A 17,340-nucleotide genomic window follows, 5' to 3' on the forward strand; every position below is an offset into this window, starting at 1 on the left:
ATTGTCTCCCTAAATCAGCAGTGTCAAATTCAAATAAATCCCTGCAGACTGCACATTGACTTAGAAAACCATGTATTAATATTATTTATGTTGTATTTGAATTCATTTTGTTAAACATTTCCTAATTACATTTTAATCTGGTTTTGGCTATACTTGGGAGTTTTATAGATTACTTGTAGCTAGGCAACAAGTTTGATACTGTTGAGGGCTGGGATAAAGTTCAAGAACCCCAAGACTGGAGTTCCCAGACAGGGTCATTGGGGAGAGGGTACCCCTCAAGGACCAGAGTACTGGAGAGGGTCAGGGCCATCTGGAATGAATTTGAGAACTTAAGTCAAGGTGGCAAAGATTTATTATGCTTTTCAGAGGGCAAGAGTTCTTAGGGAACCTGCAAACTTACAGGGGTGCAGGTAAAGTTTATATAGGTTAAACATGTGTCAAATATATTAATTAGGTGTGTGAAAGATGGGTAAAAGTTAGGGAAAGTTAGGTTTCCACAGAAGAGTTAATTGAGTTTCACAGAATAATTAATGAAGTGTCAGCTTGAACAAAGGAGTAAAAATTAACCAGGATGAGAGTCCTCAGCCAATCAGAATGAAGTTTGCAGTTTTGCAGAAACCGCAGTTTCAGGATGTTAGGAAAACTGTTCTAAACTGGCCAGATAATGGTCAGGATTGAAGAGAATACTGGGTCAAATGGCTACCAGGCATGCTTAATTGGCTAATTGAATATTACCTCACAGGGAGGAGTTTTCCACCATTTTTGAACATGGGACTATGTTGAGGAGAGGCGACATGCTTGTACATACACATCAAGGAGAGAACATGCCAGGGGCATGTAGGGAAGATTGTGACCTAGAACGGAGAGGACCAATCTGTTCTCTGAAGGGAGGTACTGAGCTAATGGTGCATCAATCTATGTCAGTCTAACAGTATAAAGTTGGTCTCACTCCTGTATTCTCCACTCCCCCTTCCTAAAGAAGGGTGGAGTAGGCTCCTGGCCAGGAATGTTTACCAATTCCTTTGAATTCCTCAATAACAATAAATTGCCCTTGATACCTGAATTTCAGTGTCTAACAGGTGATTCAGGGTGGGATTAGGGAGTGGTTAAGGAGCGGTCAGTTCTTAAAGGAACATGTACTTTTTGTATCTGCTGTGCAGGCCTTTCACCCAGAGTTTACTGGGAAATAGCCCAAGTTGGGGCTACATGGAGGTTTGGTTTTAGGCCTGAAATGTCACTAAGTCAACTAACAGTCAGGGCTGACGAAAATACTCAGGCTGCTTCCATCAATGTCTTGTTAGACAAGATAAATGTAAGGGAGTATACATATGTCTAGGTCTAGCATGCATATGATAGATAGGTCAGTACACAGCCAGTTCAGTGCATACACAGCTGGTTGAACTAATAAATCCTATAGGTACAGCTGGCCACTGTATCGGGAAGTGAGATAAGTGTTTTGCTAGGGCATGCTGTCTTGTTTTGCTAGAGAGAAACTGCTAGGGCCAATGTTTTGAGGCTAGGGAGAGATGTGTTTTTGGAACTGGATGTGACTTTTGAACTGGGGTCCAAGCACAGGCACCCAAGGGAGATATGTGATTTTGGAATTGGGATCCAAGCACAAAGACCCAAGTACCCCATCAATACGTCTGCTCTAATTCATCTGTTTTTATCAATTTGAAAATCTACAGATTGGTCAGCTCTGGCTTCTTTTAAGGAAGGGACAGAATCTTTTTTCTCTGTTTTCCCCACCCTATTGCCCTGGGGTCTTGGAGCTGTCAATGACTTGTATTCAGTTAAGCTATTAACAGCTGTCAGGGAAAGAGTCCTGTCTTTGGAAGTCAAAAGACTTGGATTCTAGACTACTGTTATCACTGATTAGGTCTGTTTATCATCTTCTCCATTAGAATGTGAAATCCTTAAGAATGGGGACTATCTTTTCTGTTTGTATTCTCAGCACTAAGCCCAGTGTTTGCACATAGTAAACACTTACTAAATGCTCAATTCCACCATTCATTTAGTGAGGCTAAAGAGAGTCACTTTAACTTTCTTTTTCTCAATTCCTTTACCCATAAAATGAGGATAGTCATGACTGACTTATCTACCTGAAAGGGTTATGATGATCAAATGAGACACCAGGAAAGTGACCATGAAAGTATCAGTTGCAATCATTCTATATTGCAGATCGCTTACCTGTTTGGTGGATCACTGTGTTTTTGTGTGTGTAGGAGACAGGGAATGTTGGGAATCTTGGGGAGATTGGGAAGAAAGACAAGGACTCTCTCAGTTTCCATCATAATGGTCTTCTTTCTCTGAATGTAGCAAGTAAAGCTATCAAAACTTGCTCAGTCAGGTAGAGACTATGGCCTGCTTCTGGTCAGGAAAAGCACTCTATCTGTAATATCTGCCTAGAGAACCAACCATGTGACAAACTAGGTTAAATACCTAACAGAAGTCTGAATAAAAAGGAACCATTGTACTTAAACTCATTGAAGCCTCCATCCAAAACAAGCCAGCGTTTCCAGAAGTACCTTGGAGCCATTTAGAAGGCTCTTTACTGGGGCTTCCTCCTGCTGCTAGAAATATGAGCCTTCCTATTTATTCTGTGATCATTATCACCTTTAATGAAAATTATTTCTACTACCCCATTGTGATTCTGATCATTCTGGTGTTCTTTCAAACCCAGGTCCTCCATAGGCTACAGTGTGTGTGGTTGTTCGTGTGCATGTTGGAAAGTGCTGGTGGTAGCCAAAGTATCAATCAAAAAGGCTGTTGGGATTGAAAAAAAAAAGAAAAGAAAAACTGTGACACCATGTGTTGGCCAAGAACAAAACCTGAAACAGAAATAATTTAGAAAACAGTTTATTAAATCATCCAGCAGAGCAGAGAGCTGCCCATCCCCAGTGTCTGTAAGTTACACATTAATTAAGATTCAAACAAAGGCACAAGGAAACATTAGCAGATTGGCCAACATGGAGGCAGTTTCCTCGTAGTTTGAGATGTATGATGGGAGAAAACTCACATTTCTTGCATCAATCTATGGATCTGACTGGATTTCTAGTCAGCAAAATCTAGGTCCTAAGTTAAGCATTAAACAAATCTGGTTCCTGAGCAACAGGTCTGGTTTCTCAGCCATTTAGGGCTAGGTTCAAACAATGCCATAAAGTTTCCCCACACAACATAAAAATATTTTGTGGCTATTTTATTATTTTTAAAAACTCATCTTTTTTTTTTCAATTAACTACTTATTAGAGAGGTATTGCGGTGTAATGGATATAGCCTGGACTAGAAGCCAGGAAGATCAGAGTTCAAACCTTGCCTCCCAACTCATAGGGGCTATGTGACTCTGGGCAAATGAGTCATTTCATCTCTCAATGATCTAGGCAGCTCTCTAAGATAATATGTTATGGAGAAAATGCCAACTTGCATTGGTAGAGGGAGTTTCCTTGCCCAGGAATTCCCTATACTGAATAAAATCACAAGTACAATTCCTAGCCCTAATACTTTATTTGTTCCCCCTCCTCTTTTTTTTTATATCCCAATCATTTTCCAATATGTTCCTCACCATTGCACTTGTTCCTTGTAACAAAGGAAAAATGAAAGCAAAACCCAAGTGACAAAGCAGTCACATCTGACAGATTGTACAATATTCCATACCCACTGTCCCCCACATTTCTGCCGAGAGGAAAAGTCTGTCTCCAATTTTCTTCTTTCCTGGGACGCAGTCTATCATTCTAACCCCAGTATTCTGCAGTGATGACATACAATTGATAGCCTCCTAAAGTATATAAATTCATAGTATACCACTATGATTGGGGTAATATCTCATAAAGCAATAGGCTGTTGATTCCCCCACCCAGAGTGCTCCCCTTTCCTATGTTGAGTAACCAACTGATAGCTTCCCAATGTCAATTAACAAGTTAACATTATTAGCTTTTTGAAGAAATATCAAGGACCAACTAGGATGGGCTAGTCAAGCTAGAGACTGTCCCTGAGACTTGACTGGTCTAGAGGCTAGGTCTGAGCTAGTTGATATGGCTTCCCAGTCACCTAGGGCATAAAAAGGTCAGCCTATGGACTTGATGGATAATCCATTTCCAACCAAATCAACATACCCTTCTGGCCAAATACACTTAATAGAAAGATCTATGATGTATATAAGGGGTTTGCAGTATAACACTAAGATTAATTTGCTTACAAGAAATGAAATAATAAACACTATCAAGGATACATAGAAAGATGGATAGATAGATAAGATACATATATATAGTACATATATACATATATAGTATATATAGTGTGTATATGTGTGTGTATTTAGACACACGCACATAAACACATGTTGTTGTTATTCTTTCCTTTTCAAAGAAGACCAATGAAATCATGGGGTGATGTCTTGACTTGCATGTGAATTGGATTTAAGTGAGGCAGAGTTGCACAAGGCATCAGCCTGACTCTCTCTTCCAGATTCATTGAAGTCCAGTGACAGGACAAAAATCAAGATGATTGGCAATATCCTGGAATGCAGTGGATGACCTTGGTGTCTTTGATGTCTGATTAAGTTCTAAGAACTCCACAGCATCTACTTCAGCAGCCTTCACAGTCGCTCAAACTGATACAGTTTAAGGGTGCAGGGACCCCAAAATTATTGAGGTACAGGGTAGAGCCATCTGGAAAAGAATTCACAGACTCAAGCAGTCTTCCAGTCAAGTGACAAAAAGTTTATTGTATTGCTAACATAGTGGGCAGAGCTCCTTAGGGAACTTAAAACTTAATGAGGATGATGCTAAAGCTTATATAGAAAAAGTTCAGTGAGTGGTGTGCCAAGCATGCTCATTACGTGGTGTGGAGTGTGATCAAGGAGTGGTTAGCTCTTAAAGGAACATGCAGTTCCTTTACCTTGGGAACAGGTGTCATTCAGGGCTGGCATGGCCTGGGGCAGGGCCTTCTAAGGGGTGTGTTTTTGGTCTGCTACATTTGTACCAAGATATTCTCAGGAGTTGCTTAACCTCTGGATTGTATAAAGTAACCGTGGGAATTAGTATCTGATAGTTCTGCTGCTACAAGAATAGTCCTGTTCGTACAAGGGAAATTCTACAGAGGTCAGCTTGCTCCTGTAACAAGGAGAGAGAGTTGGCTTCACTGGGGGCCACTCAAGAGTTGTTGCCTGAGATAGAGTCTTTGGGCTGGTCAGAGATATGTTCCTAGGGCTGGAGTCCAAGCACCCCAACAGAAGGAACTGTTCTTACCCAACCATTTTGCTGGGTGAAGTCTTCACATGCTTGGGGTAGACATTGTCTAACTCGTTGTTGAGAGCAGTCATTTACCTTCAACCCAGTTTAGCCTGTCTATATATATATATATGTATAAATGCATATGTATATGTCTTCCCATTAGGTTGTAAGTTCTTTGAGGGCAGGGACTGTCTTTTGTCTCTTTTTGTATCCCCAGTGTTTAGCACAGTGCTTGGTACATAGAAGATGCTTAATAAATTGTTTACTATTATTTTTATATGCATACACACATACATATACACTTAGTATGTAATAGGGAAGGGCTAAGGGTAAGTTCGTAGAGAATGCACAATATATACTGCTTGGTCTAAATCTAAGTCTGCCTGAGTCTGCTTCCAGATATTCATAATGTGGAGACTCTCCCTACCCCACCCCATTTCAGATCATTATGTGCAGGTATCCTCTTACTGTTTCCTGTTAGCTTACTGCATGGTGACAAAAAAGCTTTTAATGGACTGCTGAGCCAGAACTGAATGGATATACAAAAGATTTGAGTGGACAATCTCTCATTGTCTTCTGTGGTAGATTTTGAGTGATGAAAAAGAACCATTGTGAACCTCTGGGTGAGGAAAGGGCAGCAGTCCCTATCTTACACCTAGTCAGTATGCCCACAAATGCATTTCTTTTATTTATTCTTTCCTGATCAGAAAGAAAGGAAGGAATGAAGGAAGGAAAGAAAAAGAGGGAGGGAGGGAAGAAGAAAGAGAGAGAGAGGGGGGGGGAGGGAGGGAGGAACGAACTAAGGCAGAAAGGAAAGGAAGGAAGTAGAGAAGGAGGAAGGAGGGATGGATGGAAGGGGGGAAGGAAGGAAGAAAGGAGGGAGCTGTGTTGCTCAATTGGACAGTTCTAGTTGGGACCTCAGTGGAATAGCTCCTCCTCCTGATGAGGTCTGGGAACCATATGTTTTTAGGGGTGCTCAAGACCCCAAAATACTGACACACCAGGTCCTGCTTGAATGAATTCGACTCAAGACTTCTCACAGCCAAAGAAAAAAACAAAGTTTATTACTGATTGGCCATAATGGGTAGGCTTAAGAAATCTCACCATTTGTGATCTGGGGTAGATTGAATCTAAGACCCTTCATGGAGGCAAGATGAAACTTATATACAGAAAGATTGTGGGAGGGATCTAGAGTGGTCCTGGGGTGATGGAAGGAGGGGTCTAAGAAGGAGCTTCATGGGACTGGGGTGAGGTCAGACTCCAGGAACCAAGAGAATGGGATTAAGGGTGGAAAGTAGCTGAAGGCTACCTGGAAATAACAGACAATGTAGGGCTAAGCTAGTTTAAGGGTACCCTATTTGGGCATAGGCACTTTGATAGGATCAGGGTTGGGAAGTAGCCAGACAACAGAGGGCTAAACTAGATTAAGAATGACCTAGAGGGGCAGCTAGGTGGCACAGTGAGTAGAGCACCAGCCCTGGAGTCAGGAGGACTTGAGTTCAAATCCAGCCTCAGACACTTGACACACTTACTTAGCTGTGTGACCTTGGGCAAGTCACTTAACCCCAATTGCCCTGCCTTCCCCCCTGAAAAAAAAAAGAGTAACCTAGAGGTAATGAAAGGCTTATGGCCTCAGGCAAACTCCTCATCTAGTGGGAAGATTCAAGGAGAGTTCAAGGGGCCTCCCACAGTCTAAACTCTATCACTCCTACTACTCACAGAGGTTGCTGTTTGTCCTTTATTCTCAAAGAAGACGAAGACCATGACATCAGGGAGGTGATGTCATGACATGCAAGTGAATTGGATTTAAAGTGAATTGGATTTAAGAGAGGGAGGGTTGTAGAGTCACCAGAAGATTAGAGAGTGCTAGGCTGGGCACTCTATCTACTGTGCCACCTAGTTGCCCAGCATAGCAAATATAAAAGTACATAAACATCTTTGGCACACTTTTCTCTCCATAATTACACTACTCCACTGCCCCCATTCCTATGATCAGGATTGTTGTTGTCTTTTGTTCTCAAAGGAGACCATGACATCAGGGAGGTGATGCCATGACATGCAAGTGAATTGGATTTAAGTGAGGCAGAACTGGGCAAAGTGAGCAGCCTCACTTTCTCATTCAGAGTCAAATGGGTCCAGTGGCAAGATATAGATCAGGATGACTGGAGATGGCCCTGGATGCAGTAGGAGACCTTGGCTTTTTTAAGCTAAGGCCTTTATCGGGTCTCAGTTTTAACTGAGGCAATGCCCATTCAGTGATTAAAGCTAAGTAAGAAATGAGGCAGAAAATGGACTTTTTTATCTAGTCAAAAAATAACAGCTTGGGAGGGGAAGACCCTCAAGGTTTCTGGCCAAAACAGAAACAATTGCTATTTACATTCACTGAGACAATGAAGGCCCAAACAGTGACCAAGTGGGGCTTGGCCTGGGACTTTTTGTTGGCCAATCAATGATATCCAGAGCCATTCGGGTTTAAAGCTTGGTCCTCAAGAAAGAAATCTAGCCCATAAACCCCACTATATCTTGGGGAGGTTTTAGAAATCACAATTTACATTCCTTTAGGCAGAGCCAGGCTAGATTTCTTTCATAAGGACCTTTCCTTAAACCTGGAGGTTATCTCCAGTTGTCCTGATTTATATCTTTTATTTATATTTCATATATATATGAAATATATATATGAATGATATATATACATATATATACATATACATATATATATGTGTGTGTGTATATATGTGTATATATATATATATATACACACATATATATATATGTCATTCAAACTGAGACCTGGGAAAGACCTTAGTTCTAGTCCTCCTGATCTATGTTTTGCCACTAGACTCAGCTTTGGAGGAGAAAGTAAGGCTGGTGACTTTGCACAGCCCTCCTTCACTTAAATACAATTCACTTGCTAGTCATGGCATCCCCTTCCCTATGCCTTGATCTTCTTCCAGAAGGAAGGACAAACGACAACCTTAAACCCAAATCACTCTGGCTCTCATTGATTGGCCAACAATAGGTCTCAGGCCAACCCCCACTTGGTCACTGTTTGGGCCTTCATTGTCTCAGTGAATGTAAATAGCAATTGTTTCTGTTTTGGCCAGAAACTCTGAGGCCTTCCCCTTTCAGATTGATTTTTTTTTACTAGTAAAAGAGGCCATTCGCTGTCTCCTTTTTTTACCTAGCCTTAATCACTGAATGGGAGCTGCTTCAGTCAAAGACCTTAGCTTAAAAGTTAAAGACCTTAGCTTAAAAAGGCCAGGGTCTCCCACCGCATCCAGGGCCATCTCCAGTCATCTTGATCTGTGTTTTGCCACTGGACCCTGATGGCTCTGAAGGAGAAAATGAGGCTGCTGATTTTGCCCAGTTCTGCCTCACTTAAATCCAATTCACTTGCATATCATGGCATCACCTCCCTGATATCATGGTCCTCTTTGAGAACAAAAGACAAACAACAACAATCCTGACCATAGGAATGGGGGCAGTGGAGTAGTGTAATTATGGAGAGAAAAGTGTGCCAAAGATGTTTTTGTACTTTTATACTTGCTATACTGAGCAACTAGGTGGCACAGTGGATAAAGTGCCAGGCCTGGAGTCAGGAATATTTGAGTTCAAATCCAGCCTCAAATACTTATTAGCTGTGTGACTCTGGCCAAATCACTTAACCCTGTTGGCCTCAGTTTCCTCATCTGTAAAATGAGCTGGAGAAGGAAATAGCAAACCATTCTAATATTTTTGCCAAGAAAACCCCAAATGGGGTCACGAAGAGTCTGACACAATTAACGGACTAAACAACACTTGCTATACTGTTTCAGTAAAAATCATTTAAAAGCTAGTTGGTTGGTTGTTGTCCTTCTTTCTCAAAGAGGACCAAGATGATATTACTAAGCTAGAGTCATGTTTCAGTGTGTATGACTGTGGGTGATCAGACCAATATGAGCTTGGAATGCTCTACCAAAGATCAGGCACAAATAGTCCATGTGAACATTTGGGATGGATACATCGTGTTTCCTTTGAGCTGTTTCAGTTCTGCTTTGCTTATAGAGCATAGCACCTTCTCTGATGAGGGCACACCATGCTGCGTGGCCCTGTACCACTGTTTCCCATGTCACAGAATCAATTCCAAAGTTCTTGAGGGAGACCACCATGTGAATGCTTGCCCTGTGTGAGTTCTCCATAGAAGTCTTTTTGGCAAGTGTACATTTTATATTCAAACAATGTGGCCAGCCCATCGGAGTTGCACTCTCTGAAACAGAGTTTGAATACTTGGCAGTTTAGTTCGAGTAAGGACCTCAGTGTCTGGTACCTCATCCTGCCAGGTGATCTTCAGAATCTTCCTAAGACAATTCAAATGGAAGCAATTCAGTTTCCTGGCATGGCAGTGGTATACTGTTCAGGTTCCACAGGCATACAACAATGAGGTCACCACCACAGCTCCATAGACCTTCGGTATGGTAATCAGTCTAATACCTCTTTTCTCAAATACTTTCCTTTCGAGCCTCCCAAACACTGAGCTAGTTCCGGCAATGTATGAATTGCCGGAGCTAGCTCATTAATCTCATTTAAAAACTAAACGATGTTAAACTGGTTACTTGATATTAGGAAGATATCAACTGGTTGATCAATATGGAGGGAAGGGCATGCTGGATGGGGGCTTGTAAGGAATAGTATTAGAATCTCCAAACTTTCTGGGTTACCCCTAAAGGGAAAACTAGTCAGTTGTCCCCTAGGGACCCAACCTGCTGGTATAAGTGGAGCAAAAAGGGGAGTGTTAGAAGTATGAAAAATAAAATAGCCAGAGGAAGGCCTTCAGTACATTGGGCAAATCCTTAATAGACAATTTGTGGAAAAGCATGGACAAGAATAACTCAGGTTCAGAAAGCCTCTTAGTGTCGTGGAAAGAGCACTATACTTGTGTTTACAAGTTTGGGATTTATAATAGTTCTTCCATTTATTACCTGGGTGACCATGGGCAAGTCATTTACCTTCTCTGGGCCACTCCACCTGTAGTATGGGGAGAGGAGTGGAATAGATTATCTTTTAGGTCTCTTCCGACCTTAGATTCCATATTCTGAGATTAGGCACAAAGTTGTTTAGTGTTATTTCAAGTGTTATCCATTTAGTCCTTGTGCTAATAAAGCTCAGTCCTCAAAAAATTTACATTCTCTTTTGGGAAACAAGATGAAAGCACAGGAAATTGTCTACGGAATTATCAGAGGTGATATTCACTGTCAACATGAGTTCTACAAAAGGTGAGTCACAAGCATAAGGTCACAAGCATCAGAAGAGAGAGATCCCTTTCAGTTTTGAAATGACTTGGCAGCTTCACTGAGATCTCACAAGAGACTGCCATGGGTTTAACTAACTAGGAAAATAAGTAGGGCCCATCTTCCAGCCATGACTTCTGCCCCACCTCAGTGGCTGGAGCCCCTAGTCTGGGGCCATGTTGTCCTGACTGGTGAAAGGCAATTCTCTATATAAGCCACTGTGAGAACTCCTACAATCTTTTATTTTATCCACCTCTCTGCCATGCTGCTGCTGACTCATTCCCCATTTGCTTACCTTCTGTGCCATAGTTCTGGCTGGTAGGGGCTTCAGGTTGGGATAACCTGGTAAATGGATAATGGTAAGGGTGGTGTATATCCCTATAGTAAGTGGCACAGATTGCTGATGTCTCTGTGGCTCCTCATCAGGAAAACAAGTTTAATCAAGTCCCTCCAAGCCAATGTGCAGGTCCTGAAAGATAATCAATAATGCTTGAGCTCATCTTCTTGCCAAGAAAACCATTTGTACCCCAGAACAAAGAGAACTCTGCAGGAGAATGCTATTTGGCAATAAAACTTGGAAATAATTTACCAATGGTGAGAAGAATTGTAAGTCATTTGCCAGTCTTCCCATTGCTTGGGCCAATGACTCTTTTGAAGGAGGAGAAGAAAGAGAAAGAGGAGAAGGAAAAGAAGGAGAAGGAGGAGGAGGAGAGGAGGAGGAGAAGGGATGGAGAAGGAGAAGAGGATGTGTGAGATGAAAGACCCTCACCAATTAAATTTATAATAAGGAGCCATCTCAGGGTGGGAATAGAAATAAATTTTATTCAATTCTCGAGAATAGGGCATCCTCCACTAGAACAGATCTAGCAAGGGAAGTGCTTTACAAGAGGCAAAGCACCAATAATTATACCGAACACGAGAGTCTGAGCCATCAGACTCTCACAGTCTCAGAATTTTTTTCACTTCCCTATTTCCCTATTTCTTGATTTTTAAACATTTCTTAGTGTGTGTGTGTGTGTGTGTGTGTATATGTATATGTATATATGTATATATATACATATACATGTATATATATACATATATATGTATACATACATACATATACATATCTTCTCTGTGAAGTCTTCACATTTTATTTACCTCACACAAGGAGAAGGAAAAAGAAAGGGAGAGAATTGTAGAACAAAATGTGGAAGAGAAATGGCCAGATATTGAAAGGGTTCAATTAAACAAAATATAAAAGGAACCCCCCCAAAAAAGTGGGGAGAAGGGGAGTGGGAATTGACTCTCTGTGGGCTAGCTTCAGGGAAGGTTTAAGGAAGGATGGATGAATTTGGGAAATTAGGGTGAGGTGCGTCTGTCCCAATACAAAGTCCGAGGGACATAAGGGTCAGCATTTGTCCTGGACCAAGTTATGATTGTATTTTGGAGTTGGAAGGGACCTCAAACGTTCCTCTAAGTTCCCCCACCCACTCACCGTATGGAAGAGCACCGCTGCAGACGCCAGCCCGCCCAGGACTCGGCTGGCCCGCACCTGCCCAGCTCCCCACCCTCGGGCCACGCCCCTCTCCCCCTTGCCTGCTTTCCAGTTTCAGACCCGCCTCTCGCTCTCCCTAACTGACAGGCATTTTCTCCAATCGCCGCATGGCGAGGGCGGCGCTCCGGGATCCGTAGTCGCCCTTCCCTCCGCCCCGCCTCCTGCCTTCTCCTCGGCGCGTGCGCGCACTCTGCTCAGGCTTCAAGTTTTTGTTAAGATGAGGGGCCGCGTCCTGTGTCGGTTTTTGTGCCAGGGGACGAGGCTGGGACCAGGGGTCAAGGCACAGTCCCAGACCCAACAGAGTGAGACCTGGTGATTGATCCCCGGGGTGGAAGTTGGGGGCGGGGGGGGGGGGCGTTCTAACTGAAGGAGCTGAGTGTTATGTGTAGCAGGGGGCAGTAAGGGAAAGGACCACGTGGGGGCAGGAGACGAGGGGGGAAGGGAAGGGAAGTGAGGAAGGGGGAGAGGAGGGGAAGGAGGAGGAGACGCGTAGGAAGAGGGAGGAGACAACAAGGGGAATGGGGGGAGCCGAAGGGGAGGGAGGAGGGAAAGGGAAGGGAGGGAGGGGAGGTGTGGGAGAAGGAAAGGGAAGTGAAAGAGGGGAGAAGAAGATAATGAGGGAAGGGGAAGGAGAAATGGATGGTAAGGGAGAGAGAGACTGGAAGGAGGGAGAAGGGCAAGTGGGGAAGGGGAGGGGACAGTGAAGGAGGGAGAAGCGGGAGGCTGGGGAGTCCTAACACTCTTCAGCACGGAAGCTTTAACCTGCTCTGCCTTTCAGACCTGGGTTACGCCACCTTTCTTTAGGCAGCCTGGTGGCCCCCGGCTCTTGAGTGCTCACCATATGGGCTAGAAGGCCTCCCACTGCAGCTTAGAACTCCTGAGCCCGAGCTGTTCACCAGCCTCAGCCTCCCCCAGCAGCTGAGCTGCAGCTGGGGGTCACAGCTAGACTCTAGATAATGTTTACACTCCATTCTAGTTCTAAGACCTCCTATAGTGTTTTCCACTGACACCTTCCTCTGTTGCCTCAGATGGCATGAATTCTAAAGGATTGTATTAGTGTAATATAAGCTTTATTATGTCCTACAAAACAGAAAAGGTTTTGTGCATTATTCTGGTGATGGGCTTTGTGTCTGTTGTTTTAAGACTGCCCTAGCTAAGTGTGGGAAGGCTTATTATATTTGAGGGTTGACCAACAGGAAATGAATTTTTTGGCCACAACTCCTGAAACCGTCCACTAAGGCTCAGAAGGTTTATGTTATATATCAGTAGAAAATCACAGATTTTTGAATATGTCACACTTACTCAACACTTTAAAGTTTACAGGGTGTTTACACAGTACTATAGGTACAGTATCATTTTCCTTGTTTTACAGATAAGAAAACTGAGACCCAGAGCAGTTAAATGGTTTGCGCAGGGTAACCAAGTGTCACAACTGGGACTTACTCGAGTCTCCTGAGTCAAAGACCAATGCTCTTCACTACTGTGTGTGACACCAAATTTATAAGTAAATAATTCCCTTTTCTGTTCTCTTCCCACCATAATAGGTACCAGATGTACCTTAGGGAGTCCCAGAAGAAGAAGGGATCCTTTCTTGGGATGATACAGCCGGAGAAGCTAAGCGAAAAGGAGTTGGCTGAGATGATGATGACAGCTGTGCTATTCCATAATGGTGAGGGGGGGCAGAAGATTTGGGGATCAGTAAACCTGATTGTAGGATAGTGCTTTCACCATGCCTCATTAAGGAACAGACTAGAGCCAGCTCCATGCTAATTTTTGTTTAAATATTGTATTAAAAACAACATTGCCAGTGCAACCAACTGAATTTGTTTGGTAAGTCTTTACAGTCAAATAAACTATCTTCAGCACTTAAAGTATTATTAGTAGTGTTTCAGGTTTTCAGGGTCCTTGTCACCATTCTTTCTCCCTTGATTTTATTGATTTTTCTCTTATGTGGTCCTTGTTAGTATGTACTTCATCATATTGGTTCAGCTCTTTCTGTTTTATTTCACAAAGGTCTCTTTCCAGATTTCTTTGTATTTCCCTTATTTATTCCTCTTCATTATAGTATTCCATTACATAAATACAGAATGGTTTATTTAGCTATGCCTTTTATCTTTACCTGTTCAGGTTGTTTTGCAATCCCATTTTCATTTCTAGGGTATCTATCTGAATGTGATGACTTTGTGTTTTAGGACCTCTGGTGGCCCTGAACAAACCACAGGGACTAGCAGTGACAGGTATGCTGAGGGGAGGGAGTGGTATAGGTCTGAAGGAGAGTGGGAGGAAATAGGAATTAGGATTAAGGTAGTAATGGAAGTGGAGAGAAGGTAGGTTAAAGAATTTGGTATCAAGAAGCCTCATGCCTTTTCTCCTTGTGTCTCCAGGAAAACCAGGAGAACAGACTTTGCTCTCAGTCCTTCCAAAAGTAGGCCAGCACCTGGGGCTCAGTCAGGAGCTCCATGTTGTCCGAGCTCCGGCAAAGTAAGTTACTAATAATGCTCAACCAAAAATCAAAGGTGCAGGTCAGGTTGCGAGCTGGAGTGAGAACTGGATTTGCTGAAAACAGTACGTCAGGAGGGTTAAGTCTTGCCAGCAAGATCTGGCATTGTAGACTTCTGTACAAGGAGTGGAGATTAATTTATGATGGTAGGAAAAAGTCCTCCAATGGGAAACCTAGGTTCTAATCCTGGTTCTGCCACTTAACTATTTGTGTGGCCTTGAGCAACTGACAACTTCTGGCTTCACTTTCCTCATCTGTAAAAGGAACCCTAAGATCCATTTTGAGTTCTATAGTGGAAAGATCACTGGACTGTCAGTCGAGACTGGGTGCAAATCTTGGCTTTGGCACATACTGTGTGACCCTGCTGTCAGGTTCATCATTGTACAGTGGTAATGATAATACGGCCTACTTTAATGGGTGGTTGTGAGAAAAAGGTATTCTAAATCCTAAAGTACTTGAGATATATGAATTACAACAGTTATAATATGACTTCTTTTTTTTCCTCCCCTTCCACCAGGGAGAGCTCAGGGCTTGTCCTCCTTTCCAGCTGCCCCCAGATAACAAAAACCTTCCACAAGTTCTTCATCCATTCTCGAAGAGCTCAGAAACCCACAGTAACCTACTGGTGAGAGGCAGCTGCTGACTTCTAGTGTTATTTCATGGGTCCCCTTTTCAATGATAACTGCTCCAGGGGGGCTATTCTGTGACCTCTCCTTCCTTTGCTATCCCTTCAGGGCTGTAACTGTTGGGGTCCCACCTACTCCCAAAGGTGAAATTCGAGTTGCCCTGAAGCTGGATCGAGTTAGGGGAATAGACCAGGTAAGTGAAGTTTTAACACTAATTTCTTGCTCCATGGGAAAAAGGGGAGGATGAGTTCACATAAATTTGGTAAAGGAGATTTGGTGAGGCTCTATGTGGTTGATGGGCAAGGGTGAGCTTTTATCGGTCTCACTAATCAGGAGTGATGGTTTGGGTTAGGAACCAGTTGAAAGCATCTGGCACCCTTGTGGCCTTAACGTTGTTGTTCTTAGAACATTTGGGGAGGAGGGTGGGGATTGTCAGGGCACAGAGTTTGAAGTGGTTTTTCTTTTCTGGGGGACTGGTGACAGGTAGTCCCAGTGAAGGTCCCATCTCGACAGTCCTTAAAGGAAGGTGTCAAGAAAACCCTGACCCACTTTTTTGTCGAGGATACCTCATTTGGTGCTGCTCTGGTGAAGCTCCAGCCAGTTACAGGTAGGAGTCAGGGCCATCCACCGAGGGAGTTCTGAAGCTTTGTTTCAAGGGGGCAGGGATTGGGGTGGGCTTACTACTGATAGCTAGCGCTTGGGATCTTCCTAGTAACTCAGTGTCTGGCTGGGAGATAGAACAGCCATCAGAAGGTAGAGGAAGACCTCAGGGCTAAACCCTGGCTCGGGAATGCAGCTAGGGAGTTCTTGGTGTGCCTGTTCTTGTCCCCAGCATTTCCTAGCCAACTTCTGGTGCACATGGTGCTTCAGCTGTGTCCTGTGCTCGGGGATCACGTGTACTCTGCTCGAGTTGGCAGTGTCCTAGGCGAAAACTTCCTGTTGCCAGTGGAGACCACAGTGCCTCAGACACAGGTAGCTGGCTTTTCTTTGCCTGTCCACCTGGCTTAATTTTTTTTTGTTTGGGGCCCAGTAACAGGGTAGTACCTTTTGTCACTGGTGATTACCATGTGATCCAACAGAAAGCTGACCTGATCAGGTGGTAGGAGACCTGGGCTGTAGTCCTGGCTTTGAATGTGTGAAATAAGTTCTTTGACTCATCTAAAGTGAAGAATTTGGACTAGATTTTTAAATTGCTTTTCAGCTCTAATGTTCTGATTATGTATTAATAAAGAGGTCTTTGGCCTTGGGGTGGAGAGAGTTCAGATTCACATTCTCCCCATTCTGAGCCTTCACTTTCAATGAGAGTAACTGTTTGGGTTTTCTTAATTTAGGTCCATATCCTCAATCTTAATTCTTTTCTACCCTATAGGTCCTGAATGAACTGCTCCTCCGTCACCTCCAAATAAGTGCAAAAGAGGTGGCCCTTCTACCCCTCCACCTCCACCTTCATCAAATCCTTCTTCCCCAAACCTCATTGGCCCCCAGAGTGCTCGTAGCTCCCATGCCCGTTTTCTTCTTACAAACCCTAGAGAACTTAGGGCTCCAAACGTCAGACCATCCCAGGAAAACTAGCCCAGACCACATTCAAGATGGCTCTCCATTCATAAAGTGTGGAAAATGAGACACTTGTTTACTGCCTTTGGGGAAGGTCCCAGTGGTGAGGGTTGGGGAAGACAGCCTTCCTTCTTGGCTGGGAAGCATGTGTCCAGTCTCTCCTCCATCCTGGCCTTTTTGGCATAAAAAAGGAAACTGGGAAGACTCTCCTGGGGACTCTGGATCCCTGCCGAAGTTTAGGCAAGCTGACTTCGTACTGAGTAGTAGTTAGCTTTTATAACATTTAAAGACTGATGGTTCCATGTGGTGACTCCTCTCACTTATATTCTCCATAGTTAGAGCCCACCTCAGGAAATTTTCCTGATTTTCAGCTTGAATTTCTCCTTGCCCATTATGAGCCATCCCTATCTCCCATTTCTGTCTCTCCTCTGTTGCCCATGGACCATTCCCCGCCCCGCCCCCCCCCCCCAACTGCCTTCTACTTCCTGGGCTTGACAGCTCCCATGGAAGTGTTCCTTTATCATGATCCCTGATTAGCTTTTTCCCCACCCCTCTATACTTTTCAGTCAGCCAGGCCTGCCAGTTTGTCCTTGATTGCCCCAGCAGTAAACATGACAAAACCAAG

At 43.5% G+C, this 17,340-nt stretch overlaps 1 protein-coding gene across 1 annotated transcript; it reads left to right on the forward strand.

Annotated features, from left to right (window-relative positions):
• Positions 1-12,204: 12,204 nt before the first annotated feature.
• On the forward strand, positions 12,205-17,339 carry RPUSD3 (RNA pseudouridine synthase D3). The gene is made up of 9 exons (XM_036739240.1): positions 12,205-12,347; positions 13,580-13,704; positions 14,228-14,272; positions 14,420-14,516; positions 15,053-15,160; positions 15,270-15,354; positions 15,645-15,768; positions 15,994-16,133; positions 16,531-17,339. The coding sequence occupies exons 1-9, from the start codon at positions 12,253-12,255 to the stop codon at positions 16,780-16,782; spliced, it is 1,071 nt and encodes a 356-aa protein (XP_036595135.1). The 5' UTR covers positions 12,205-12,252; the 3' UTR covers positions 16,783-17,339.
• Position 17,340: the final 1 nt, after the last annotated feature.

The sequence above is a fragment of the Trichosurus vulpecula genome, chromosome 9 (genome assembly GCF_011100635.1).
Source record: "Trichosurus vulpecula isolate mTriVul1 chromosome 9, mTriVul1.pri, whole genome shotgun sequence".
Lineage (NCBI taxonomy): Eukaryota > Metazoa > Chordata > Mammalia > Diprotodontia > Phalangeridae > Trichosurus > Trichosurus vulpecula.